This window comes from Rhinolophus sinicus, linkage group LG06 (genome assembly GCF_036562045.2).
Source record: "Rhinolophus sinicus isolate RSC01 linkage group LG06, ASM3656204v1, whole genome shotgun sequence".
In the NCBI taxonomy this organism is placed as follows: domain Eukaryota; kingdom Metazoa; phylum Chordata; class Mammalia; order Chiroptera; family Rhinolophidae; genus Rhinolophus; species Rhinolophus sinicus.
In genome coordinates, this window is record NC_133756.1 from 146,024,933 (window position 1) to 146,049,419 (window position 24,487).

The 24,487-nt window shown below is 39.6% G+C and overlaps 1 protein-coding gene across 1 annotated transcript; it reads right to left on the reverse strand.

The window, feature by feature from the left end:
• On the reverse strand, nt 1-21,084 carry TRAF6 (TNF receptor associated factor 6). Its single transcript, XM_019738563.2, has 7 exons — nt 20,850-21,084; nt 15,367-15,683; nt 12,456-12,606; nt 11,604-11,762; nt 10,118-10,189; nt 8,136-8,213; nt 1-6,608 (listed from the first exon to the last, which is right to left on the reverse strand). The coding sequence occupies exons 2-7, from the start codon at nt 15,660-15,662 to the stop codon at nt 5,787-5,789; spliced, it is 1,578 nt and encodes a 525-aa protein (XP_019594122.2). The 5' UTR covers nt 15,663-15,683; nt 20,850-21,084; the 3' UTR covers nt 1-5,786.
• Between the last annotated feature and the right edge of the window lie 3,403 nt (nt 21,085-24,487).

Sequence of the window (24,487 nt, forward strand, 5' to 3'; positions counted from 1 at the left end):
TCCAAGTGGTCTAGTTATTTATTAAAAAACACCTGCAATATCACTTACATTTTAATATATATTTCATTTTAATTAAGAGTACTTTTTAGGTAAAGATGAGGGGGCAATATACAGGCTGATAAGAGAGTATCAACAAACAGGAGCAGTTAGGAGTGTCCTTGGGCTTTTGTTTTCTTCTAAGTAATATTTAGTAAGGTGCCATTCAAGGAACGGTTTTGGTCATATCCTTGCAACCACTAAGATGTGATCTGAAATAAAAACTCCTTTGTGTCTTTGTGAGTTAAATGGGAACATACATTCATAATCTAGGTTTAGAAAGGTCACGCTTGTTTCCTACATGGAGTACAGAGACCCTGCAATTCAGCTGTACAGACTTGATGGAGACCCTCTGAGGTGAAGCCGCAGGCAGGGCTGGCTTGTTTTCTGTGTTGTGTGTGGCGTGGGGGGCGGGGGGCCTTGGGGAGACTAGCGGAGGGCGTGTCGCAGTAAATCTGGATAATTCCTTTAACCCCCCGCCTCCATACAACCTGCTCTTGAACTGAACACTGGTTTCCAGGCTTCCTCCTCCCAGATTTACATCCACTCCCTCTCACAAGTCACGTTATTTTCAGAGTCCAGGTGGATTAGGAAAACCACGCACAGATTCCATGGCAATAGTTAAGTTCTAGCCACAGCAGACGTTTTGATAAGACTCTGACCACTGCACTGCTTCGACTTTTCAAAAGTCAGATTTCACTCCACAGCTTGTCATACAGTTATAAAATTATAAGAGGCTCCCTGGATTCATAAAGTGTCTTTCTTAATAGATCTAAACATTAATAAATGTTACCATTATAGTATCTTAATTTCAACTTCTAGTCCCCACCCCACAGGTAGATAAATGGACACAAAGAGAACTGATTTGCCCATGTTCACTCAGGAGTAAAATCTAAGTCTCTTAGTTCCTAATTTAGTGGTTTATATGCTAAATTATACGTCAGCCTTCTGGGAAGATAATCCTGGAACCTTGTATAAGCAAAATAGACCCCAAATTACATTCTCACCAGAGAAATTAATTGAATAGTTTATCGAGTGTGAAAATGACATTAGAATATTCTGCACGATTGATCAAGGACTTTCAGATAAATCCATTGTAAAAGCCATCCCTTCAGGCAAAATAAATAAGATTAAAATTCAACATAACAGATTGACACATTTAAAACTAGCTTAAAGTGAGGACTACAATTCCAGCGACCACACATACATCACAGGTTTCCCCAGTTAAAGATGCCATCTAAGCTGTTCAGTTCTCCTTAGCCATGAGATTTTTAAAAAGTCAAGCTTGAAAACATCATATTAAAAGTAACATCTTTTAAGTGACGAGGTGAATGTAACAAAACGTTCTTTGTAGATTCTAGGTGAGAGATGTTCACTGTAGAGTTCTTTCGACATTTCTGCATGCTTAAAAAATTTCATAATAAAGTGCTGGGGGGAAAGAAAGCAAAAAAAGTAACATCTATGCTTTACCACCTAAAACTTACATGATAAACTACCAGACATTGGTCAGTTTCAACCAGTATTTTCGCTAAAAGTTCATCAGTAAATGGATGTGTGTGTACCGTGTGCCAGGTACAGCACTAAGTACAGGGTTTCAGCAGCGAACAGCGTCCCTGTCGCTCAGTTTCCATTCTCCCGAGGACCAGGGTAGAAGAGAATGTCATTATGAGTAGCTGGGACGACGGGTACCGTTTGCTCCTTGGAATACAGGAATCAGTGCCCTTCTTCCCACGGCACTTTGGCTTTTACCCAGAGAATATTGGGATAAATGCAGTCAGTCCACACAGGCAAGGAGGCTCGAAGGAGGGGAGGGCCTCCGTGTCACAGAAAATGCCTTGGAAGCGCCTGACAGCTGTGCAACCGTGACTTTCTGGGAACCAAACTGCACCCCCAGTCAGAGCCTCAAACTTGGAGAGAGAACGCCCTCCTTCCCTCTCGTCCTAAAGGCTGGGCTTTGTCCTGCTGAGAAAGCACTTTGAGAGAGAAAAAGCACCCCACCCATCTCCTTAGCCCACAAAATGCTTTCCCCATCTGGAATGATTTCTTAGTATTTTACAATTTTACAATAACAACCCGAAATTTCAGGGAGGAAAAAACTTTAGAACATTAAAGGCTTAGGTGACATTGAGCGGAAACAACCAGGCATCTCCTTGCAAGTGTTTCTTTGAGTAAAAGTGAAGGCTGTAACTGAATGTTACAATCTGCAGAGATCTATCTCATTTGGTTTCATTGGCTTATCTTTCTGGATCCTGTGAATTTGGAAGTGCCAACTCCAGTCTATAGACACGATGACAGCAGCTGTGAAACTTAACTACGGCTTATCAAGTGGACCTAGGAATTTAAAAAATGTACTTCAAAAACAAATACAAATGACTATTTATTGGCCCTTTTTCATTTCCTTAAGGCGTTGCGCTGCTTAGGTTCTATGGAACTGGGCATTGCAAAAACACCTAATGGTATTTTAGGTAAAACAGTGAGAATTTAATGGAGGCAAACCAAAAAGAGAGCAGCAGTACCTGAATAAAGGAAAAGTACTTCCAAGTCTCAAACCTCCGTAATAATTAAAGATGTTTTCTGGTCACCAGAGCCTGGAGAGACCCCTGGATAAAGGAATGACAAGCCATTGCTCCTCTTTAAGAAGAACGCATCCTACCTGCATGCCGGAGTCATAAACATGCTCTTAGTTGATTGTAGACCCACTGGCATAAGCAGTAATGGACGATAATTTCACAGCTTTATACCTACCACGAAACTGTTTGCCAGAGATCGTCCAACATCTATTAGCCCATCACTAGGGCAAAAAACTTACCTTTCTTTCTATTTCACTTTTTTCTCTTCTATTCCTATTTTTATGCCCCCAAATAAAAGTTGAATCATCATGTAGAATAGCCAGAAACTGTCATTGCTGCAACAGCCAAAGGATAGTAAAAAACTACCAAACTATAAACCAACATCATGACTTGTTTCCCAATAGCAAAATGTAAGACTTGAGGCAAGTTTCATCCAACATTAGGTTGGCATCTCTGGGAAAAAAGGAAACTACTTTTAATTTAGCAATGTCCAAGAATGATGTCCAACAGTAAATGTTAAAAGGTTGATAAAATTGGCCAACTAGGTAAAACTAGCATGTTTCCAAGTGGGGCAAGAGATTTGAAAAACAGAAGAGACCAGCTATCCAGGAAAGACTTGACTCTGAGTTCAAGTCTTAACGAAAGTTCCTATTTAGAATGGCAGTTGATCGTTACTTTCATTCTATATTCACAATGAATGAACAGTATAAAATAAATGGCTGGTTTATTACAAAATGCTCAATGTTGGGGGTTAAAAAAATTGCTTATTAAAATTAAGATGAGACCCAGCTGACAGACACTAAATTAGAGTATTTTATCAGCAAAAATTAAGCTGAAGCAGTTTCTACTGGCAAAATCCTTTTATGAGTATTGTCAACATGCCGCTGGTTAGAACTTAGTTTCTTAACAACAGAATTTTACGGTTGGAGTGGACCTTGGAAACGGCTAATCCAATTCTTTATTTTAGAGATGGGAAACCTGAAGCTAGAAGTTGAAGTTAGACAAAAAAGCTGTTATTGTTTGGATTAAAATTCCTGAGTAGAACAAAATAACCAAAGCAGGAAATGACTCCTCAGTGCCTAATGCACAGCCATGCTTTTAAGAAATTTGACCAGACCAGAAAGCTTTTAAATATCATTTCATTTTTTCGGTGGGGTTGAATGTTTTGTGGCAACATTTAGTTTTTCTTTCTCCCTGATAAAAGTACATGTTTATTCTAGAAAATGTAAAACATATAAGAAAGCACATAGAAACACGTCATCAAAAATAGTTCAGTATATTTCCTTCAGGCTTTTTCTATGCAACAAAAATAACTACCATTTACTTTTTAAATGGAACTTGACGATCACATATTCACTGAAAAACAATGGGAGACACAGCAGCGGGGTGCGATTCCCTGCCTAAGACAGCCGCTGCGATGATGCTTGGGAGCTAGTTGGAAAGCACAGGCGGAGCTCAGGGACACCAACTGCCAGGGAGCGAAGCGCCAACTGGTCGATGATCAGGTGGGGCCGGCAGTGGCGCTGGGGGGCAGGGTCTCTGCATGACCTTTATTTCCACTTTGTAACAGAAACCCACCAGACCCGGAGCCTAAACGTTGGGTGGGCAGGGGAGTAGAGAGAAAAGTAAAGGGAAGGGTCAAAGTGACCTTTCCAGGCTGGGTCTGCCTGGAACCGCAAGTTTCTGGCTTCCTCTTGAAATGAAGGCTGATCTTTCACACTGGCCGGGGGCTCTGATTTGGCCTCTCTGGAGAGAACAGTCCCATTTCTCATAGCCAGCAACCTCAAACATAATCTTGTGTAAACAGCATAGAGTAGGGGTTCTCTTAGATTCTTTATTAAGAGCCCATGCCAGTTGTGGGCCACCTTGAGAACTAGATTTCACCACATTTACTACCTACAGACCTTTAACAAATGTACAGTGGCACAAAAACCACGTCTCCCTATTGGGAACATTCAGCCACTTCAATACACACTATGTGATCCTCCGGATGTATGAACTGTCAGACTAAAGCAACCTACTCAATGTAAGTCCTGATGACGTCCAACCTTAGTCTGGTGACCTCTCAAGTGTTACCAATGATCTCCCAAGTATTAAGAGATTCTGCTATTAGGAAAACAATTTTGTTCCCCTTAATTGAACTAAACCAATTAGTTCAATTGGTTTAGTTCAATTCAGAGGGCATTCAAAAGAGCTGAACATTTCTGGCTCAAAGAACTTTTGTCACCACCAATGAGATGCCATGTTAGCTGACTAGTTGAGTCATTTTAAATTTTATGTTGGCAATTTTATGTGTGCATCCCTTGTCCTACGAGCTTAGCATCAGAACACATGGGCAGGGTTGGGGAATTCACTCTGGAGTGAATAGACACAAAGGGATTTATAGTGTAACACTGAGCAGTTGGTATCCACATGGTTCTCGCATTCTAAATTCAAGAAGATGCTCCTTTGTAGCCAGAAATATGTAAGTAAGGTAGAATGAGACACTTAAACAAGAATTATGCAACAGACAACACGTTCACAAGATTACATATAAGGTTATATTTCGGGTTTAAATTAGTCCCTGAATATCCTTAGTACCACCCCAGGGCAAAAATGGCATGAATGAGAACTTAAAACTTTCCAAGGATTAAGGTTTGAATCCTCTGAACTCTATCAGAGGTCAAATAAAATGAGAACTCAACTCTAGAGTCGTAACTCTTCTTGTCGGGACCGGTACAAGGCAGTAGTGACTCTCAAGTTTAATATATTACATAAAATACTATAAAAATATGCCGAACTTTTCAGGTATGTCCAATATCACTGAAAGGTTTGAGCTTTACTACTCTAACCCTAAGCTTCTGACAACAGAACATTCTGGAGCAAAAGCCCGTGAAAGGACCATAAAGAGGTATACTAATTGACAAGAGGCTGTTGCAATATGCCACAGACATTGCAGGTGTAACAATTCTAAAAAAGCATGGAATCTGCAGATCCTTAAGGAAAGATGCTTCAGATACGTGTAACAGAAAAAAGTGGCACGTGATCTTCCTAACCACATTCAATTGGTGGGTATTACATCTTTCCCACTGCCCTTTTTTTTTTTTTTTTTTTTTTTGGTCTGCATATTATTGAGAACAGGGCAAGAAAAGACAGTTTTCTCCAGATGGCTTTTTTTCCTTTTAAACAAATGAGGGGATGCTATACCCCTGCATCAGTGCTCCGTGGCTGAAAACCCTCCCTCCGAAGACTACCCATGTCGAAGCGGGTGGAGACCTCACAGCGTACTAATAAAGTATCATCCTTCACGAAGGTTCTTTGTCTTAGGGCTTCTAGATGCATGAAAGTCACATAGCCAAAACCTTTTGGGTTCCGTGGGATGGTGGGTCTCTGGAAGGCAAGCAGCTCTGGTTTGGCATCCATTATCTCTTCATGGTTTTGCCTTATAGGTGCTTCTGACTGATCAAGAATTGTAAGGCGTATTGTACCCTGGAAGGGCCAAGGGAGGTGGCTGTCATACTCTCCTTGCATAGTGTGCACAAAGAGGGATATATAGTTTGCACAGCGCTGAGCAGTCGGTAACTGAAGGTGCAGCCGCATGCACAGCTTGTACCCAGGTTTGCCTGTGTAGAACCCCGGGCTATGAATGACAACAGGTTTCTCCTCTTCCTGCGATTTCAAGTGCATCCCAAAGTTACCAATCTTCCAGATGTAAATCCCATTGCACTGCTGTGCTTCTATTTCAGCAACTTTGTCCTCAAGCGTTCGAATAGTTCGTTTGAGCTCACTTACATATGAGCTTTGGGTTTCCATCTTCGCAGTCAGCTCCCGGATCTGATGGTCTTGTCTTACAAGGCGACCCTCTAACTGTTGAATGGTTTCTTGGAAATTCACCTCTGGGTGACACCCAGAGACCCGGGGCAGAGAGGCAGCAAGGTTTAAGCTCTGAACAGCCTGAGCCAACATCCTCATGTGCGACTGCGTGCTCTCCTGCAGGTGCCGTGCTAAGTGGATCCTCTGCATCTAAATATCAAGCACAAGTTAAGCTGGGAATAGATGCTGTGAGGACTAGGAAGGCTCCTAGCCGAGCGGAATAAAAGGTTTTAAGTGACGTCACCACTTCCTTCAGTCTCCTACAACATTCTTTGTGTCCATCAGATTCCTGAGATCTTGCCTCTGAATTCGCTGAAACACTGAGGCTCTCTGCTGTGTGCTCGCCCATCTTTCACTCAGATAAACCTGCCTCCCAGTATCAGGGTCCACACCCGTCCTTCTCTTCTGCCTCGGCGATGACTGGCCTCTTGCCTAAGACTCATCCTTCGCCTGGGCTCTAAACGGCACCTGCCCATTTTCAACAGCCCCACAAGCGTGGCTCAGTTATCCCCTTTCTCCCACACCTTGATTCTCTCCCCCTAACCCTGTCCCTCAGAATACAATTAACGTCTTTCCCATTTTTATTAAAAAAAGCAACCCTCTCTATTGATCTCGTGTCTCTCTCTAGCTAATACCATTTTATCCCTCCTCCTTTTATAACCAAGAGTATTCTACCTGCCGCGGATTCCTCATTCATGATACAAATCCATTGCAAATTAGAATCACTCCTGACTTCACACTCTTCTCAGGTCATAAAGAACATCTTAATTGTTATACGAAAGAAATAGTCCTGATATTACAATTTTTATTTAAGAGTAATTCATGTATATTATAGAAAAAGAGAAAATGTAGATTATCAAAAAGAAAATAAGTTATCTATAATCTCACCTACCATTAACATTTTGATAGTTCCTTCAAGTCTTTTTCTCTACGCAAACCATACAGAATTTCCCCCCAAATGTAATCATACTATATACTATTTACTCATTTTAATATTTTAATTATTAAAATGCATTCTTATGGTTAAAAAAAAAAAAAGTCAGATAAAAAAAGCACAATGGGGCCCTCTGAGCCTCTTGAGCCTTCCTTGCCTTTGCTCGGGCCCACTCCAAACCCTTTGGAGTGTACTTTTTCCTTTTAATAACGCCGCCTTGGGCCCTTGAGCCATTCTCTACTGCTTGGGTCCGTTCCTATTCCTTTGGAGTGTACTATCTCTTCTAATAAACTACTCTTTCACCACTTAAAAAAAAAAAAAAAAAGCATAATGGAAAAGCAAGAGTGTAACTGCACTCTCCAGAAAGAACTTATCATAAATAATGATCTGTTTTAGACACCTGACATAACTGAGCACTAATCTTGCAGTAATTTTAGAGACCAAAACAACAGCTTCTCCTTCACCTGGTTCATCAAGTTCGAAGACTGTTCACCACAGCTCCACTCCTGGTCTAATTCTCTTTCCTGTACACACTCACTCTATATGATCTCAATCACACACCTTCCATCATCCTCACTACTTCCCCAAATCAATATTCTGAGTCCCAATTTCTCTTTGGAGCTAAGTCTACATGTACAGTACATGTCAGTCGCCACCATTCACCGGTATTCTCCACTGCACTATATAACTGCATTTTCTTGATCTATATTCAAGAATCGAAAGAAAAAAAAGAAACACCTTACCTTCTCATGGCAACCAAAAGTACTGAATGAACACGGAATTGGGGCTGTAGGACAATCTAAATCATAATGATTAGGTATCTGAAAAGCAAAACGAAAGTTGAAAAATGTTTTTCCCCTGCATGTCATGTTCTAGTTTGATGAGATCACAATTGAAATAAAAATTTACATTTAGCTAAACAAAATCACGTATTGTCTAATGCTACTTTTGCATCACAATAGTTGCAACAGAAACTGTGCAGCCCACAAAGATAAAATATTTATTTTCAAAATCACAGAGAAAGAAAATATCAGTATCTCATACCATCCCCAAATCACTCAATATTCATTTCAAAAAAATGAATTTGTTCCTATTGCTGGGAACTGGAACCCTCTAGTGGCATTTTAAAGAAAAGTCACCTTCTGATGTCAACTACAATTGCAAACTTATCCAAGACTCTCACTGTGGTCCAAGCCGTCTAATATGGACCAGTCAACGGCATATATTAAAGCCACGGACTGAACCCAGTACCTCCCTCATGTCCACCTTTCATAAATCTTCATGCTTTTTGTTAACCTGGGAATGTTTTGGCTATAATGGGGAAACAGATGTTAGAAGGTATATTCTGCACATTAATAAAAGTTCTAAAGAATGTCTCAGGTTTTGATTTGGGGACGCTGAAACACATTCTTTAAGGTAAGATCCATTACAGAAAACCATATTCTTTGAAAGTGGTATCAGATTCCCATTAGAAATGTAGTTTGGCTAGTTAGTCACGAATACTTCAAGCAGAAACGACATTAGAGACCATTTAACCCAATCCTTCACTTTGCATAATCCAGAACAGCGGTCAGCAACATTTTTTGTAACGGATCAGATAGTATTTTCAGCTTTGTAGGTCCTATGGTCTCTGTCCCAAGCACTCAACTCTACCACTGCAGCAGAAAACCCGCCATATGTGACATGCAGACACACGGGCACAGCTGTGCTCCAATAAAACTTGTTTATAAAAGCAGGCAGTGGCCACATTTGGCTGGCGGGCTGGTTTGCTGCTCCCTGATCAATTTCTTGCCAGAGGTCAGTGGGCAAGTCAGTGGCACAACCACGGTTTTAGATGTGCTGCATGGTTTCCTTTAAATAATAAAACAGAACAGAAAGAAAAACTTGGGAGGCGAGACTTCATAAGCAAAAAAAAAAGTTTAACACCTTCAAATTAAGGCTTTGTTGGAAAAAACTATAGGACTGTTAACAGACAAATGGAAAAGTTTAGTCGAGTGACAGGTTTTGCTTGCTTCTGTTCAATAATCAATTATGATCTCTGGGTTTGCAGATTTCATGAGTGTATAAATAGTGACTAATATTCAAATTTTGTGGGCAAACTCCCCAAATGTCAGAAGATAGTGATCAGATGGAATTTTCCTTTCTCTATTAGTAAAAAAAAACAAACGTACAGTTTTCTATTATAACTACTACTGATGATGCCCCATCAGTGGTCTACAGGAAAACTGACCAGAGTGGCTATAGATCCTGGAAATCTCAAAATCTCTCAGTTTGTCTCAGGGGCTGTGGCGGCAGATCATGTTCTGCTACTGAACAGACTTGTTTTCTTCTATTTCACTGTTTGTTCTTTAAGCTGGTCTCTGGATACCTAAGATCCTTAATTCACCATATGCAAATAAGTATTTCTTAAGGTTTTCTTTCTTTAAATGAGGAGTTTTGATTATTTGTGTCTTAAAATTACCTGGTTGTGTCGGGAACTTTTATGAATATACATAAAAATGGATATATGTTAATGACTTAGGAATTTTAAATGTTTAGGGAGGGCTAAGTATTTTGTTCTTTCTTCAAGTACTTATTAATGTATATGAAACATTTTCACATAGTTCTAACACTTCTTTAACCTGTATTCATTTTGTCTTACTAATTCAAATTTTCAATTAAAAACCTAACTCACTTCTTTAATCTATTTATAGAAATATTAACTGATGAAAGGGAATCATTATACCTGTTCTCTGATGAGCATGGTGTTGCAGTATTCACAGATGACATTTGCCAAAGGACAGTTCTGGTCATGGATCTAAATTTTATTAAAGAAATACAAGAAAAGCATGAGAAAATCTGAAAAAGTAAAAACAATCCATTTTTATAAAAGTAATTTTTTCACCATGAAAAAATTAAGGATATCAATGTGTACTTAAAAAAGTGAGAATTAATATAAAGGTTATTTTCTGTCCCTTTGCCAGTGCAATAATGAGATTCAACTCATGTTCTAGCTCTAAAAGAATATGGTCGGATGCAAAAGATAATCTTTTAAATTTTTTCTTTTAACCCGAGGCAGAACATATGTGACTAGTTTGGACATCATTTACCAATACCATATTCTCCAAAGGCATTCTTCCAAAACTTTCCAGCAGCAGTGTGATGAGTTAATTAAAACTCTTATCAGAGGGTTAAAGAACAGAAGCATTACTAGGGCAGGAGGTTTTGGTGCCCAAGTTCTCAAAGGCCTTGGAAGGGTGAGCCTTGTTTTCTAGAATACAATGAACTTAAGACATAATTAACCTTCCAGGTTAAGTCCATTTAACTTACTGAAGTTGGGGAACACATCAATTTGTTCTAATTATGCCTCAGATGTCTCCCCATTTTTTAGCAAGTTAGCTGACTTTTTTGGTCATTAACTTAATGAGTATAATATGCTTGATCTCGTAAGAAAGTAGGGAACATTACCATGAATAACTAAGAAATAAAGTTGAAGGAAGTATCTTAATTATAAAAGAACATAAATTATATGTTATTTATATAGGTTATTTCAGTAAAAAGGACATAGGATGGGGTCCAGGACCACCATCTCTGTGCTGGCTAGCTTTGCCGTTACAGTATTAACGTAAAAATTACTTAACCTCTCTACATCTCAGTTTCTGAATGAAAAAAAACTGTTCTATCATAAGATGCTGTGAGGTGCCATAAAGTTTCTTCTTAAAGATAAACACTGTAACTGAAGTGTAACATGTACAAGAAAAATGAATTCATTAAGTATTATAGCTCGATGAATTAACACCAAAGGGACACACGTTGTGGGATTTAATTTATTCTCCATAAAAGTTCTCACAACTCATTCTTTTTTTCAGAGTTAAGCGTAAGTCTTATACAGTAATCATTCTCCCTGTGTCTCCAATCCACAAAAATATCACACAGGAAAGCACATCAGCATATGTCTTTCCGAGAAGGTTCTGTTACTTGCAGGGTCTACTACATGGTAAGTAGCATAAACATGTTTTCTAAGAAAGATATGCAAAGGTAAACCTTACACTGATTTACTAAAATGGTTTACTGAAATTTCTTTTTTAAAAGTCAATCTTCACACAACTGATAATGCATAGACTCAGAATTGGAATAACATCCTCATCTACTGCTAACCCCCTCAAATGTACATTAAAAAAAGAAAAAAAAGAATTATGTAGTGAAATTAACAAATCCAAGTTAGTACATGCCTCTTTATCTTCAAATGCCATTGATACAGCACAGTTTACACAAGAAACCTGTCTCCTTGGACACTCCTTGAGAATGTGAATATTAAGTTGGCATTTTTGGAAGGGACGTTGGCATTGGGGACAATTCATAAGAGCAAACTCACAATGTGCTTGATGATCCTAAAATAAGAAAAAATAATTGATTAGTATTTGCCAATCCTTAAGAAATCTAAATATAATCTCTTCTAAGAATATACTGTTTTCTATCCAAAGAGCCACTCCTTCAAAAGGAGCTAAATAAAGGGGGCAAGTTCAAATGTTTTAAACACTTAATTTTGAACAGAACAGAAACGATATTTAATTTCTCATAAAACCAAACTAAGAATTAATTTATTTAATTTTAAAGCAAGTTCTTTTCTCTGGTTGCCTCAGTTAATCTCAAGCTATAGAAGGACTCCGTTTAGTTCATAGTAAAACGCAGTTTAGAAAAACAGAAAAAAGTACGATCAGGGTACTAAGACGATGGCTACATGAGACTTGCTGCTTATTTCAAAATGACAGAAATGAAGCTATGGGATTAAAATATGACACCTGTATTTAAAATGCTCTTCCATTTTACTGCAGATAATGTTCACTCCGAAAGCTTGAAGAATACTGATTTCTTATTTCTTATTATTGGGCAAAGTCAGAGTAGATGGAATAACAAATTTCCAGGTTTCCACATATATTTATAGTCAATTAGTGAAAGGTTTGGTATTTTATTTACCAAGGACTAAATACTAAGCACTGATGATACACAGGTGGACACGGCAGTCTCTATTCTCCAGGAACTACCTTGTGTATGTGCTAATGGCTAGAAAATAACTTTAATACCTCAAGATGCCTCAGTTCCATCTTGTGCAAACAACCATCATTTGGACACTTCACCGTCAGAGAAAGAATCTCTCGTTTTGCAAAATTGTCAGGAAATAGTTGAGTTTCCAGCAGTATTTCATTGTCAACTGGACATTTGTGACCTGCGTCCCTAAAAAAATAAGATACATACATTTGATAGATATAAATAAACATTCACATTAAAAAATACAAACAACTTTAATCCACCATATATAAATTCTCCATTTATTATTTACTATGGAAAATAATTTAACACATTATAATTGCATAATATCACCAAAAAAACAAAGCAAAAAAAAAATCCATATCCTTTTATGGACAGTTAATGAACTGTTCTTTTATGAAATGAATATAACTAGCACCATATTGGTTACCTATCAAAAACTATGGGATTTTAGATTGTGGGACAGAGTCTAACTGAAAAAATAAGAAAAATTAACGGAATAAAGTCATATTTTGATTGGCATAAAATGAAGTAAAAGTTAAGGATGGGAATTTTGCAGTCGAGCAGGCCTCTTGTTTTGTCAGCAGCTATGCAACATACTAGTGAGATGAACTAAATACACTGCTCATAATACCAATAACATGTCTATAGTGTATTCTTCAATCATAAGTAAAAATTAAGCCAATCAGTACTACTCCTACAGGGTCACATTTTAAGGTTTACTCTGAACGGTCATTATAACACTCTGGCTCATGGGCAACAAAAGTCTTCCTTTATTTTCATGTCTAAAAAATAAGGTAGTAGGAAGTTAAAGGACCTCTATATCTTAGTTTCCCAGGGTTTATTTTATCTTATGATGGGAACAACCATCCTCAGGAAGCTTGTGTGTCTGTCATTCCCTTTAACTTTTTGGGATGTCTCAATCTTCACTCACAAAAGGTGGCATGTCAAGTAGACTCCAAGAGCATCGATCAATCCCTTAAACATTTGTTGAGCACCTCCTATGTGTAAGCCAACAACGGTAGTTGCTGTGGTAGGTAAAGGTGCTGAAAAATGGGGTCTGCTATCAAATGCCTTAGAACTAATAAATGTGAGAGACACAGTCGATCTTCAAAGGGGCATCTCTCACACTAATGTTATTATTACACTGTCAAATATTTTATGAGAAGCACAGAAAGCTATAAACAAAACCTAAGTGATGGATGTCTAAGAGAAAATATGAACCTTACAAAGTAAACTGGAAACCATTATCCACAGCAAATGGAATTGGATTAAGATGCATTTTAATTTCCTGAATGACTATAACGGATAAGACATTTTGGAGTCGTTCCTTTAAGAACATTAGTCAAAGTAAGTGGTCATTTCTAGCTGAGAGGGAGATAGGAAAAAAAAAAAAGCCTCAGACTTCCTTTTGTGGGTTTTACTTCCTTTTCAGGCCACTGTTCCACTACTTTCATGAATATCTTGCTATTAAAAAACTGCTAAAGATTAGCTACTTTCCTGGACATGGGTGACACTTGGTAAAATACTGTATATCTCTCTACACTTGGTAAAATACTGTATATCTCTCTACCTCCAAAAATATCAACGATCCATAAAATGGTACACATGACCTACCAAGACTAAATCATGATGAAACAGAAAATCTGAACAGACATATTACTAGTAAAGGGAGTGCATCAGTAATGGAAAATCTCCCAATATACAAAAGTCCAGGAGCAGATCGCTTCACTGGTGAATTCATCAAACATTTAAAGAATACCAATCCTTCTCAAACTCTTCCAAAAAACGAAAGAGGAAGGAACATTTCCACACTCATTCTACAAGGCGAGCATTACCCTGATACCAAAACCAAAGGATACCACAAGAAAAGAAAAAATTTAAAAGGTGAAAGAGAAAAACTTAGTGAGTAGCCAGCTTAACCTACTTATAAATGATTTCACCAATATAACTGGATGCTTATTTATTGCAGAATATAAAATCCTCTCACTTCCAATTTTTTTTTGTTCTATATAGCACTCGTAAGTCATCTAAAAATATTCCCATCAACTTATGAATTATAGTAAAATTTATTTCTTGGGAGATGAATTTGAATCATTTACAGAAATCCCACATAACTTCATTCAGTTAAAGTAACCATGATTTACTAGGTACCTACTGTATGTCAGGCACTGTTCCCGGCACTTAGGAAATAATCAAGAAATAAAACAGATCTGAACCCCTGCTCTCAAGGAGTTTATTTTCTTATTGGATGAGGGAGATTGGGAGGTGGGAGAGACGGGGAAGCCATGTTATGGTATAAATAGCGTAGCCAGAGTACCTATGAGAAGGTGATATTTGAGCCACAAAGGAGGGAGTAAAAGGTGTTAGGTAGGCAGTTAACTAAGAATGTTCCAAAAAAGCCAGCTCCTTAAGGCAGGAGCACGCTTAACCTGTTGAAGGAACAGCAGAGTGAACTGGTGGAAGGAAGGAGAGCACAGGAGACAGGAGGTCAGAAAATGGATTATGGAACTATTATCTAGGGCCTTACAAGGACTTTGGCTTTTACTTCCAGATGACCTGCTGCAATGTTCTGAGAAGAGATGACATCATCTTACTTATTTCACTAGGTTCACTCTGGCTGCTATATTGAGAACAGTCTAGAAGAAGGCAAAGGTAGAAGCAGGGAGGCCTGTGAGAGAGCTGACGGCGATTCAGAACAGGGTGGTGGCAATGAGGAGGGACTGAATTATTTATCCGAGGGTCAGCAGAGGGCAGGTGATAAAAATCACCTTTCGTACCACAGTAGGAACTAGGATAAGAATGTAATTTCTCAGTTTTTCTGTCCTGTCCAGTGTTCTTTTTCCCTAAGTAGCTTTTGAAGCATACGACTGTTCTCGGGATGTCCCGTGTTCTGTGTGGTTTGGTTCTGTTTTGGGGACATGGTGCTTTCTTCTGCTCACGTACCTTATTGATTTGATGATGCAGGCTTTGCAGAACCTGTGGCCGCATGGTGTTTGCACTGCTTCCCGTAACGCCATCAAGCAGATGGGGCATTCATACTTGCTCTCCAGGGGTGGGTCAAATTCTACATCATAGCCCTGGATCTCCTCCACCAAAGAGTTGGAGAGATGGCCTGAACTGGCAGCCCCACTCACACTGTCATCTTTTGCTGCAGCACTACAGGAGCTGGCCATGGCAGCGCAGCAGTCCCTCTCAGACTGGCTGGACACACAGCTGTTCTCACAGTTTAGCAGACTCATAGTAACGGATTAGCAATGGCTCTGTAGGAATAGAAAGAAAAACATGCCTTAACATACATATACACACACACACACGTATATTATAGCTTATCTATGCGGGTCACCTTTTAGTAAATATATATAAGCTGCATTAATATTCTTTACAGAAAGGTTTCAAATATTTTTGAGCTATGCTTCATGAGTACTGTTTTATAATAACTTATGGAATTCATGATAGATAGAATATAAGGTTAAAAAAAGAAAAGTACCTCAATTGTAATACTTAGCGATAGCATAATTATCTGTTTAGATGTTTCCTGTGACTGAAGTCAAGACTTTAATTTTCATATCCTCAATACTCAGTGTAAGGTCTTTCCCGTAACAGGTGCTCATTAAGCATCTGCTGAAGAACTTAATTATGCTGCTGAAGTTCCTTCAAGTATCCTGAGCTGAACAGAACAGTAAGACCAGCAGAGTGCAAGGCAGAGTAATACACAGCGGATTAGATGATTATGTGCAACTATAAGGTGTGTGATTTTGGGCAACTTAACCATATGGATCTTAGCTGCTTCTCCTACACCTAAAATTCTGAGTACTTCCAAATGTTCAGTGTGGGGATATCTATTAAGTAGAAAGAATGGAATTGAAAAAGTGTATTTGTATGTCCCTGCCTTCAGTCGCGTCAAGTGACTATGTTTCATTATTTGACTGGAAAAACAAGTGAGGTTTTGCTTGCCTATGGAAAACTACTGCTTCCATGGGTAGGTGGGATGCCTTCAAATTCTAAGCCATTTTTTTTGGTATTTTTGAGTGAAAAGCTAATGTCGAAAAGAAATTCACAGCCTATACAACCAGGTCTCTGTTGTAGGTAATTACACCTGAGGAAAATTCCTAATATGTGCCAGATATAGTTCTAGAAACAGAATGTAAGCCTCCTGTCAATATGGTAGACAATGATCCTATCTGCCTGTCTCATTTTTATACCAATTCTTGGCTGCCACCATGCCCAAAAGTGGGTCTAGAGACTCATCCTCTTCTTAGCACTACAGCTACCTTTTTCTTCTTCTCAAAAAGATTCTGAGTAGCATTTGGTGAGCACCTACAAAGGGTGAGGACCGTTCTGGCTGGAGAAGCAGTTCTGTGAAGGGTTAAGAGCTTAGGTGCTGGAATCGGATGGTCTCAGTTTAACTATTTTCTCCATCACTTGGTGTATGAACTGGGCAAATTATATAACCTTTCTGTGCTTTGGTTTCCTCATCTGCTTGTGGGGATAACTACAGAATCCATCTCAGAATTACTGAGGATTAAATATGTTAAAATATGCAAAGCACTAACTGTACCTGGAACTGTGCCTCTATATAGCAATTTTATTTAATTATTTTCTTGCTCACCTTATCAAAGTGGGAACTATGGAGCTTAAAGACTTGCCAAGGACTACCCAACAAATAAGCAACAGAGCTGGGATCAGAGCCCAACTCTACCTGACCCCAGAGCCTACGCATTTTGTATTAGACTATGTTTGTCTATTCATGTTTTTACAAATTTGTCTAAAAAGCTGCATTTAAATTTCCTTTCCTTTTATTATTACAACAGACTAAGATGCTGAACACAGCTTCTACTAAATATGAGTTGTCCTGCGTTATTATGCTGGGTTGACAGAATTTCAAAGAATCAGTAAAGAAAAATTGGCATTTTGTTTTACTTTTGATATAATCTTTACGAAAAGTTAAAAATGGCTCCCAAAGCCTTGTTATAGCTAATGCAGATTCCTAGGCAGTCCAGGCAGAGAGGAAGGGAGAAGGGAGATAGTGGCAAACACAGAACCAGTCATTGTATCTGTGCTCCGGGATGGGGCATAAGGCCCCCATTACAGCCTCCAAATCTGGGGACATACGACACTAGAGTTTATATCCTTTGTTATTTTTCTTCCCATACACATTTTTGTGGCCAATTACTTCCTTAGGTAAATTTCCTGGAAGTAGAATTATTAGGTCAAAGGGTTTGTAACTTTCGAAGGTCTCTGATAATGCTAGTTATTTAATTCCAACTCCCAAAAACAGAGTAAGTTTAAGAGGGCCCATTTTACATATCCTTGACAATTCTAGATATAGTTATTTTTTGAATCTTTAACCATTTTATTTTTTTAAGTAAAATCACTTTGAGAAATTAGTATTTATTTGGTTGTACAGTATATATACATCAACGTGCCAGCCAGGAGACAAATGCAAAAGTTGCTGAGCTAAGTCTATTTTTTCTGCCCAAATGTCAAGTTAAAGGTCAGTTTATTGGATAGTCTATATACGGCCCTCCTGCAGTTCACTTCGAAAGACTTGAAGATCTTTAGAGAATTTTTATAGCAAATGTGTCACTTAGAAAACCTTAAAAGGAAAACCACTGTAGGAATGCAATGTGAGAGATGAAAGTGAACACTTAAAAATCTAGATGTCCTCAATTTTCACATTGCTTTTCATGCTCTAAGAATACAAACGCTCTATGTCTTCCAAATAAACTTTCTCAGATAGTCACTCTCTATGTCTCTAGTATATATAGGCCTGTGCAACTGCAAAAGGTAAATTAAGCTAAAAGAATATTTTGAGTGCCAGTTGGTATTTTTATGTTTACTCTTTTCTTTCTGGCAAGTTAAAACATTTTTCCCCTTAACTTTTAGGGATTGTGATGACCTGAGTGATAAGTCACTTTCCTAACTACAATGAATAGCTATTTTAACTAACATTAAGAGAATAGAAAGTGCTTTGAGTCAGCTATAGAAGTGAACAGAAGATGCTCTGGCACCCATGCAGGAAATACAATGCTGGATTAGGATTCCTCTTAACCTCACATGGATCCACTTCATGAGATGCTACAAAAGCAGCCTTTGGCTTTACATAAGCTGTGAAAGATGACCTGAGTGGGCCCATATTTAAAAAGACCGGAGCAGCCGTTTTAGAGGAACTGCACTGCATGTCTTGTTTCTTTATCTTCCGATCTGGACCAAAGCACCAACATTCCAAGAAGTCAAGGATAGAGGATATCCTGAACAAGGATATCCTGTTTGCAAGGCGTGATGAAAATGGACTTTGTGATGACCGAATCGCTAACCAATCAATGAAGTACAAACCCAGCCTTTTGCCTGATGACCATATCTCAAGCCAATCTATAAAGTACAAATCTAACGGTACCTCATCAAGCACCAATGAATCTTCTTTAATACAACTTACCTCATTGTCCTCTTTTATTTTTTATTTTTTTCTATACTGTGTTTATAGTAAAAACCCTGAGCCTCTCTCCTGGAGTTGGGGGACACTATTTGGGCTTCTGCCTGAAGCTGTTCTCCCCAAATTGCAATTCTATTGAATCCCAAATAAATGCTTACTGCCTCTTATTTTGACTTTTTTTATTTTCAGGTTAATAAAGCTAAAATAAATAAAAGTAAATGTATATTCTTACCAAAAGTTAAATATTTCTTATAGCCTCTTTTCTACTATAACGTTCAGAATTTATGTGGTTTCCTACAGGAATGAATAAAAGGGATAGAACAAAGTATATCCCGACATTTCTTATCCTGTAGGTTAAGAGATTCATGACTGCAACTCCCTTTTTGCAGTTGTGAATCTAGTAAAATAAGCATTGCCTTCGTTAATATTGTGGGATATAACTATTGGGAACTTAATTTGACTGCAAAAGAAATAAAATATTAAAAGTAACCATGTGATAAATCATGGCTTAAATCCACCTATTAGTAACTGGGAATATATTATAATCCAAAAGTAACTGGGGGGGGTGGACAGTAGGGTGATGCACAAAAATTGGTTTCCTAAGATCAACAGCTGATAATGAGAAAAGGTCCCGGCTAAAGAAATCAACGAGTTGTATCTTGAATTGGTCAATTTTAAGTCAATAGAAGTTCATTCATGGCTAAACATGTAACTTATATAAAAGTAAAACCACGTGAAACAAAATACTGAGAAATTACCTTTCATTTGCAGCTGTTCTTTACCAACCCCTTAAAATCTATTGTTAAAATGCAAAGACCTGCAAATGCACTGCAAAGGCCAAGAAATGCTGCCAAATAGTCAACTATTATGTTTTAATTTTGAATACAGATTCAAGGGGCAGTCCCCTTCCTAGGCACTATTTGTTCTTCTCCAGGAGGCAAAGATTTGAACAACTTCTTTCAAATTCCAACTGGCCAAAAATCTGCCAGCATCACATATCCATATTTATCACAGAAAAGACCTCAAGTTACAATTCTGAAATTAACCAATTTAGTTCATGCCGGTTGAAACTCTGATTATCCCATGGGCAACAAGCGCCTGAAACACCTTCCTTGAATTGCAAGAACCTAACTTTCCTTACCTCTCCCCCCCCCCCCCCCCCCCGGCCACCCCCAAAAACACACTTGAAAAATCAGAAAAGCCCCTTCTACCTTCCCTACTAATTACAAGGGAATGGAGCAAATGCCAGTGGCCAGATTCACAAGGCCAACACTTAGAACTTCTTGAGAGTTTTTCTCGTTTCTATGCCTGCGTAGCAAGACATTTAGCAAGTTGCTCCCCCGAGAAACAAAAGAAACAGCAAATACTATATATTCACGCTGTTAATACTTTAGGTGCTTTCTGTTCACATTCATGACAGTCCTACCTCTAGGCTGGAGTTCCCCTAAAGCCAAATACTAGGAACAGCTTTATCAATCCAGCGTCTGGAACAATCGCTAGAACTACCGAGTGCAGGGGCGGCGGAGGAAACTTTCGTGTCATCTGAACCCTCTTTTAAAAAAAAACCAAACGTGCTGCCTGGGATCCGTATCGAGTTCAACAGGGAACCCAAAAATAGCTTTCCCATGACAGTGACAGACAGAGTCGATGGGAACTTAAAAGGGACTTTTCAAAGCTGGTGACAGCTCCGAGGGACGGGAAAATCCAGCCGGCGACATCTTTTTCTGGGAAGGGGACTCTGCGGGCTGAGAGGAGGCAGGGCGGCCGAAGCCGGCGCGGGATTCCCTCCGGGGGATGGAGTGAGCGCGGAAGGAGGTCCCTGCGGGCCGGGGAGCAGAGAGGAGGGCAGAGGGGGCGGCGTCCCCAACCTCCGAGAAGCAAAGGGGCAAGGACCACGTCCTCCACCTGTGGGAAACGAGAGGAGAGGGGGCGGCGTCCTCTACCAGGGGGAGGAGAGGCCGCGGCCGCCCGGAGACGTCAGAAGGAGACTCACCGCTCGGGTCCGCTGGGCAGCCGACTCCACCGGCCTCACGGCTCCGCGCAGCCGAGACACTGGGAGAGGACGGGCACCGTACTCCGAGCCGAGGCGGCCTGGACGCCAGTCCCCCGGCCCCAAGGCCGCCGCGATCGCGTCCCCGGGCCGCCGGGAGCCCAAACCCCACCGAGGACACCCCTACTTCCGCCTTCTCTGTCCGCCGGGGGAGCGAGGGGCGAGGAGCGGGCGGGGGAGGAGACAGAGCGGCCGGGCCTGCGCGCCCCCTGGCGGCGGTCCTCCACCGTGCGCGGGCGGCGGGCGGCGGCGCAGGCGCGGAGCGGGGCCCGCTGTCAGGACGTGGTGCTCGGCTGGCTTCTCCTTCCAGTGGGTGTCCCGCCTGAGGATTCCTTAACGCGGAAACCCTGAACTGTGTGTGTGTGCGTGCGTGCGTGCGTGTGTGTGTGTGTGTGTGTGTGTGTGTGTGTGTGTAAATGAAAACTATGGAGATGAAAAGATGTGTCCTGGAGTAACCGCGAGTGATCTGGTGAGCGCTGGCAGCAGTCATTCCAAACTGTGTCTTTATAGCTTCCCTGAATCCCAGCAGGTGAAATAAGCAACGCTGCTAGATCACTTGACCTTCGGAAATTTTTAAAGCCCTCCCCAACGCCACCCTACTTGTCAAGGAAGTTTCTATGATAGGTAAACCCTCTATTATCCCCTGGTCCTTCTCTATATTGCCTCCAACTACCCCATCCTTTTTTTTTCTGTCAATGTCATGAGAAAACTATTTTGAATTCCCTGTTTAACTGGATGCAAACTTCTGAGGAATGTAGCAGGCAGGTTGCAGGAGATGCACAAAAGATTTTCACCCACCTCTGCAAATCTGAGTCATTGTCCACCTCTTGGGGGAGGTATGACAGGATGGTGGTTTTTCTGTGTATGTGTTCTGAAACCAGAGTGTTTCATTCAAATCTAGTTTCTTCCCCTTTATAAATTATATGATCAGATAATTTACTTAATTAATCTGACTTTCTTCAAATTTTTCATCTCCTTTTAAAATGGGGATAATAATAGTACCTACCTCATAGGGTTGTTGGAATGGTGAAATTAGTTAGTAATGTAAACAAATTATTTAAAACAATCGACACAGTATATTTTCAATGCATGGTAACAATACTGTATTTTCTGCTTTCTGGCTGCAAATATTCATAGAAAATGCTTATGTTTTCAACGTAAGAACCTGTTACTGGTTCTTAGACTCTATCTGCTGCCTCTCTTTTTTAAAAAAAAATATTTTGAAATATTTAAGGCATAAAAAGAATTATACACACACATCTGTGTGCTCACCACCCAGCTCAAGAAATAAAACATTGCCAGCCCCTGTGTATCCCTTCCAAGTGGCCCCCGGGCCTGATAAAAATAAATCACTTATGAGATGACGAAAAGATCATTATAGGAAATTGAGGGAAGGAGAAAAGGAAGAGCAACGGCGTTAGACTTCCTTCCTCTTATTAGTATGAGTTCTGGGCCTGTTACGTAACCTCCAGGAGCTTCAGTTTCCTAAACCATAAAAATGGGGGTGATATTTACAGGGATAATACTGCCGGGATCAACTAATAAAAACGTAGTTGATAGCACTGGGCTTTCAAAAAGATGAGGTGTTCTGTGTGGATTTTGCCATTTTCTTAAGTGACCTCGAGGGCCCTCCTCCTACTTCCACAAATGCTAGTATTTATCCTTTACTCTTTTATTTATAGCGGACCATTTTAGGGCTTACCCATGCCCTGGGTGCACAGGAAACTTACACTTCTCTGTCTCTTTGCAGTCAGGCAGTGTCATGTGACTAGTTCTAGCCCAGGTTCTAGGCTGTGCGGAGAAGGGATGTATTTTAAGGACAAAATATTCGATTTTCATTGCAAGACCCTCCTGCTCTTGTGGCAACCAAGGAGACCATGGGGCGGCTATAAAAGGGTGGATCACTGAGCTGCTGTGTGGAGGGCAGTTGCCTTGGAAAGTCAACCCACTTGCATTGGACTTACGTGAGCAGGAAACACATTGCTGTTGGGTTAAGCCATTGAGATGTTGGGGTTGTGTTTTCTGCAGTATAACCCAGCTTATCCTATGCACAGTTTGTAACTGTATTGGACTAGGCAGCAGAAACACAAAGTTTTATTCCTGGCTCTGCCTGTTACTAAAATTGGGACCTGGTCAGGGGTCTTCATCTATCAAGTTGGAATAAAATGTACCCTGTCTCCTTTTCAAAGCTGTTATGAGTTCCAATGAGATCATTTATGTAAAAATGCAAACGAGGAAGTCCTATATAGATGGAAGGAACTGAATATTCTGTTTAGAAGAGTTGCCTGATATGTACAGCAACCACCAGGCCCAAGTTTTCTGCAATGCTGCTAATTTAAAATATTTTGCTCCATTGTCCTTGTATAAGTAAATCAAAGTGTACAAAAATATTGTCACCACATCATTCCTGGATTGTTTGTTTCTTAACATTCTGTTTGAAAAGTGAAATAGGATACACCTGGCAGACTGTTGCAGGTGGGGGTGGGTGAGAGATATTGTCCCCACCACATTTAGCAATAAGATAGCTCTCTAAGATTAAATTATAAAATTAAAACAGTTCAAAACATTTATTGAACAACCCTTATGTGTTGTGAATATGACAGAATGTGACTTCCTAGGTTAGGTTACCTCCAAGGTTCCAAAGGAACCAATTCATAAATTCACAACTGCTAAGGAAGAATTTCTTGGGGAATGAGGAGAGATCCAGTAAGAAATATTCTAAATGACAGTGTCTTATTTCATTCAGAAAACAAACAAACTCAAGACAAACCTCAGTGTTCTATCATCTTCCTTTCTTCCTCTCTCTCTCTCTCACCCTCCCTTCTTTCCTCCCTCTTTCCTACCCTCCTTCCTTCCATCTCAACATCCATCCATATGTCTATTCACCTATGTATGGTCTTTATATCTATTTTAGAATTAAAATTCACAAATTAGATGATTTTCATGAAGCAGATTATTAGATGTATTTTGATTGAAAACTGATGGAAAATGAATCTAATGAGGACTGGCTTTGTTAATGAGATTACATAGTAGATTTTCCCCATAAATTGAATGAGAATTGAATGAGCTATTTGAGCAGCTCCAAAGTTTTGTCAAAAAAACATGTAAGGCATGTATAATATACACATGTACAATATAGCAAAATTACATTCTTTTCAATTATTTGAACTTATCATAAAAAAATTTTAGATGTCAACCTAAAGGTAAACAGTAACATTTCATCTTACAAAAGCACTGTCAAGTGAGAATCTTTCTCACAGCAGAAACAGGAAGAGCAAGAAAGTAAATAAGTTAACCTTTGATAAAATTATAGACCAAGAAAGACTGAATTAATCAGAACGGGAATTAGAGACGACCTAGAAAAAGGTCAAAGGTATCCAGTACGGCATTTCCCAGGCTTGGAGAAGGAGGTGCCCTGGATCAAAATCTCCCCTTCGCTGTCCATTTTCACAAGGCAGGAGTTTTGCAAGTGGCCTAGTGTCATTAATGTGTGAGTTGTAAAAGCAACTACCCATTGAATGATTTCATGATTGCTAACAGTGGCTAAGTGAAGCCACAGGAATGCATGTGGGGTGTTACGC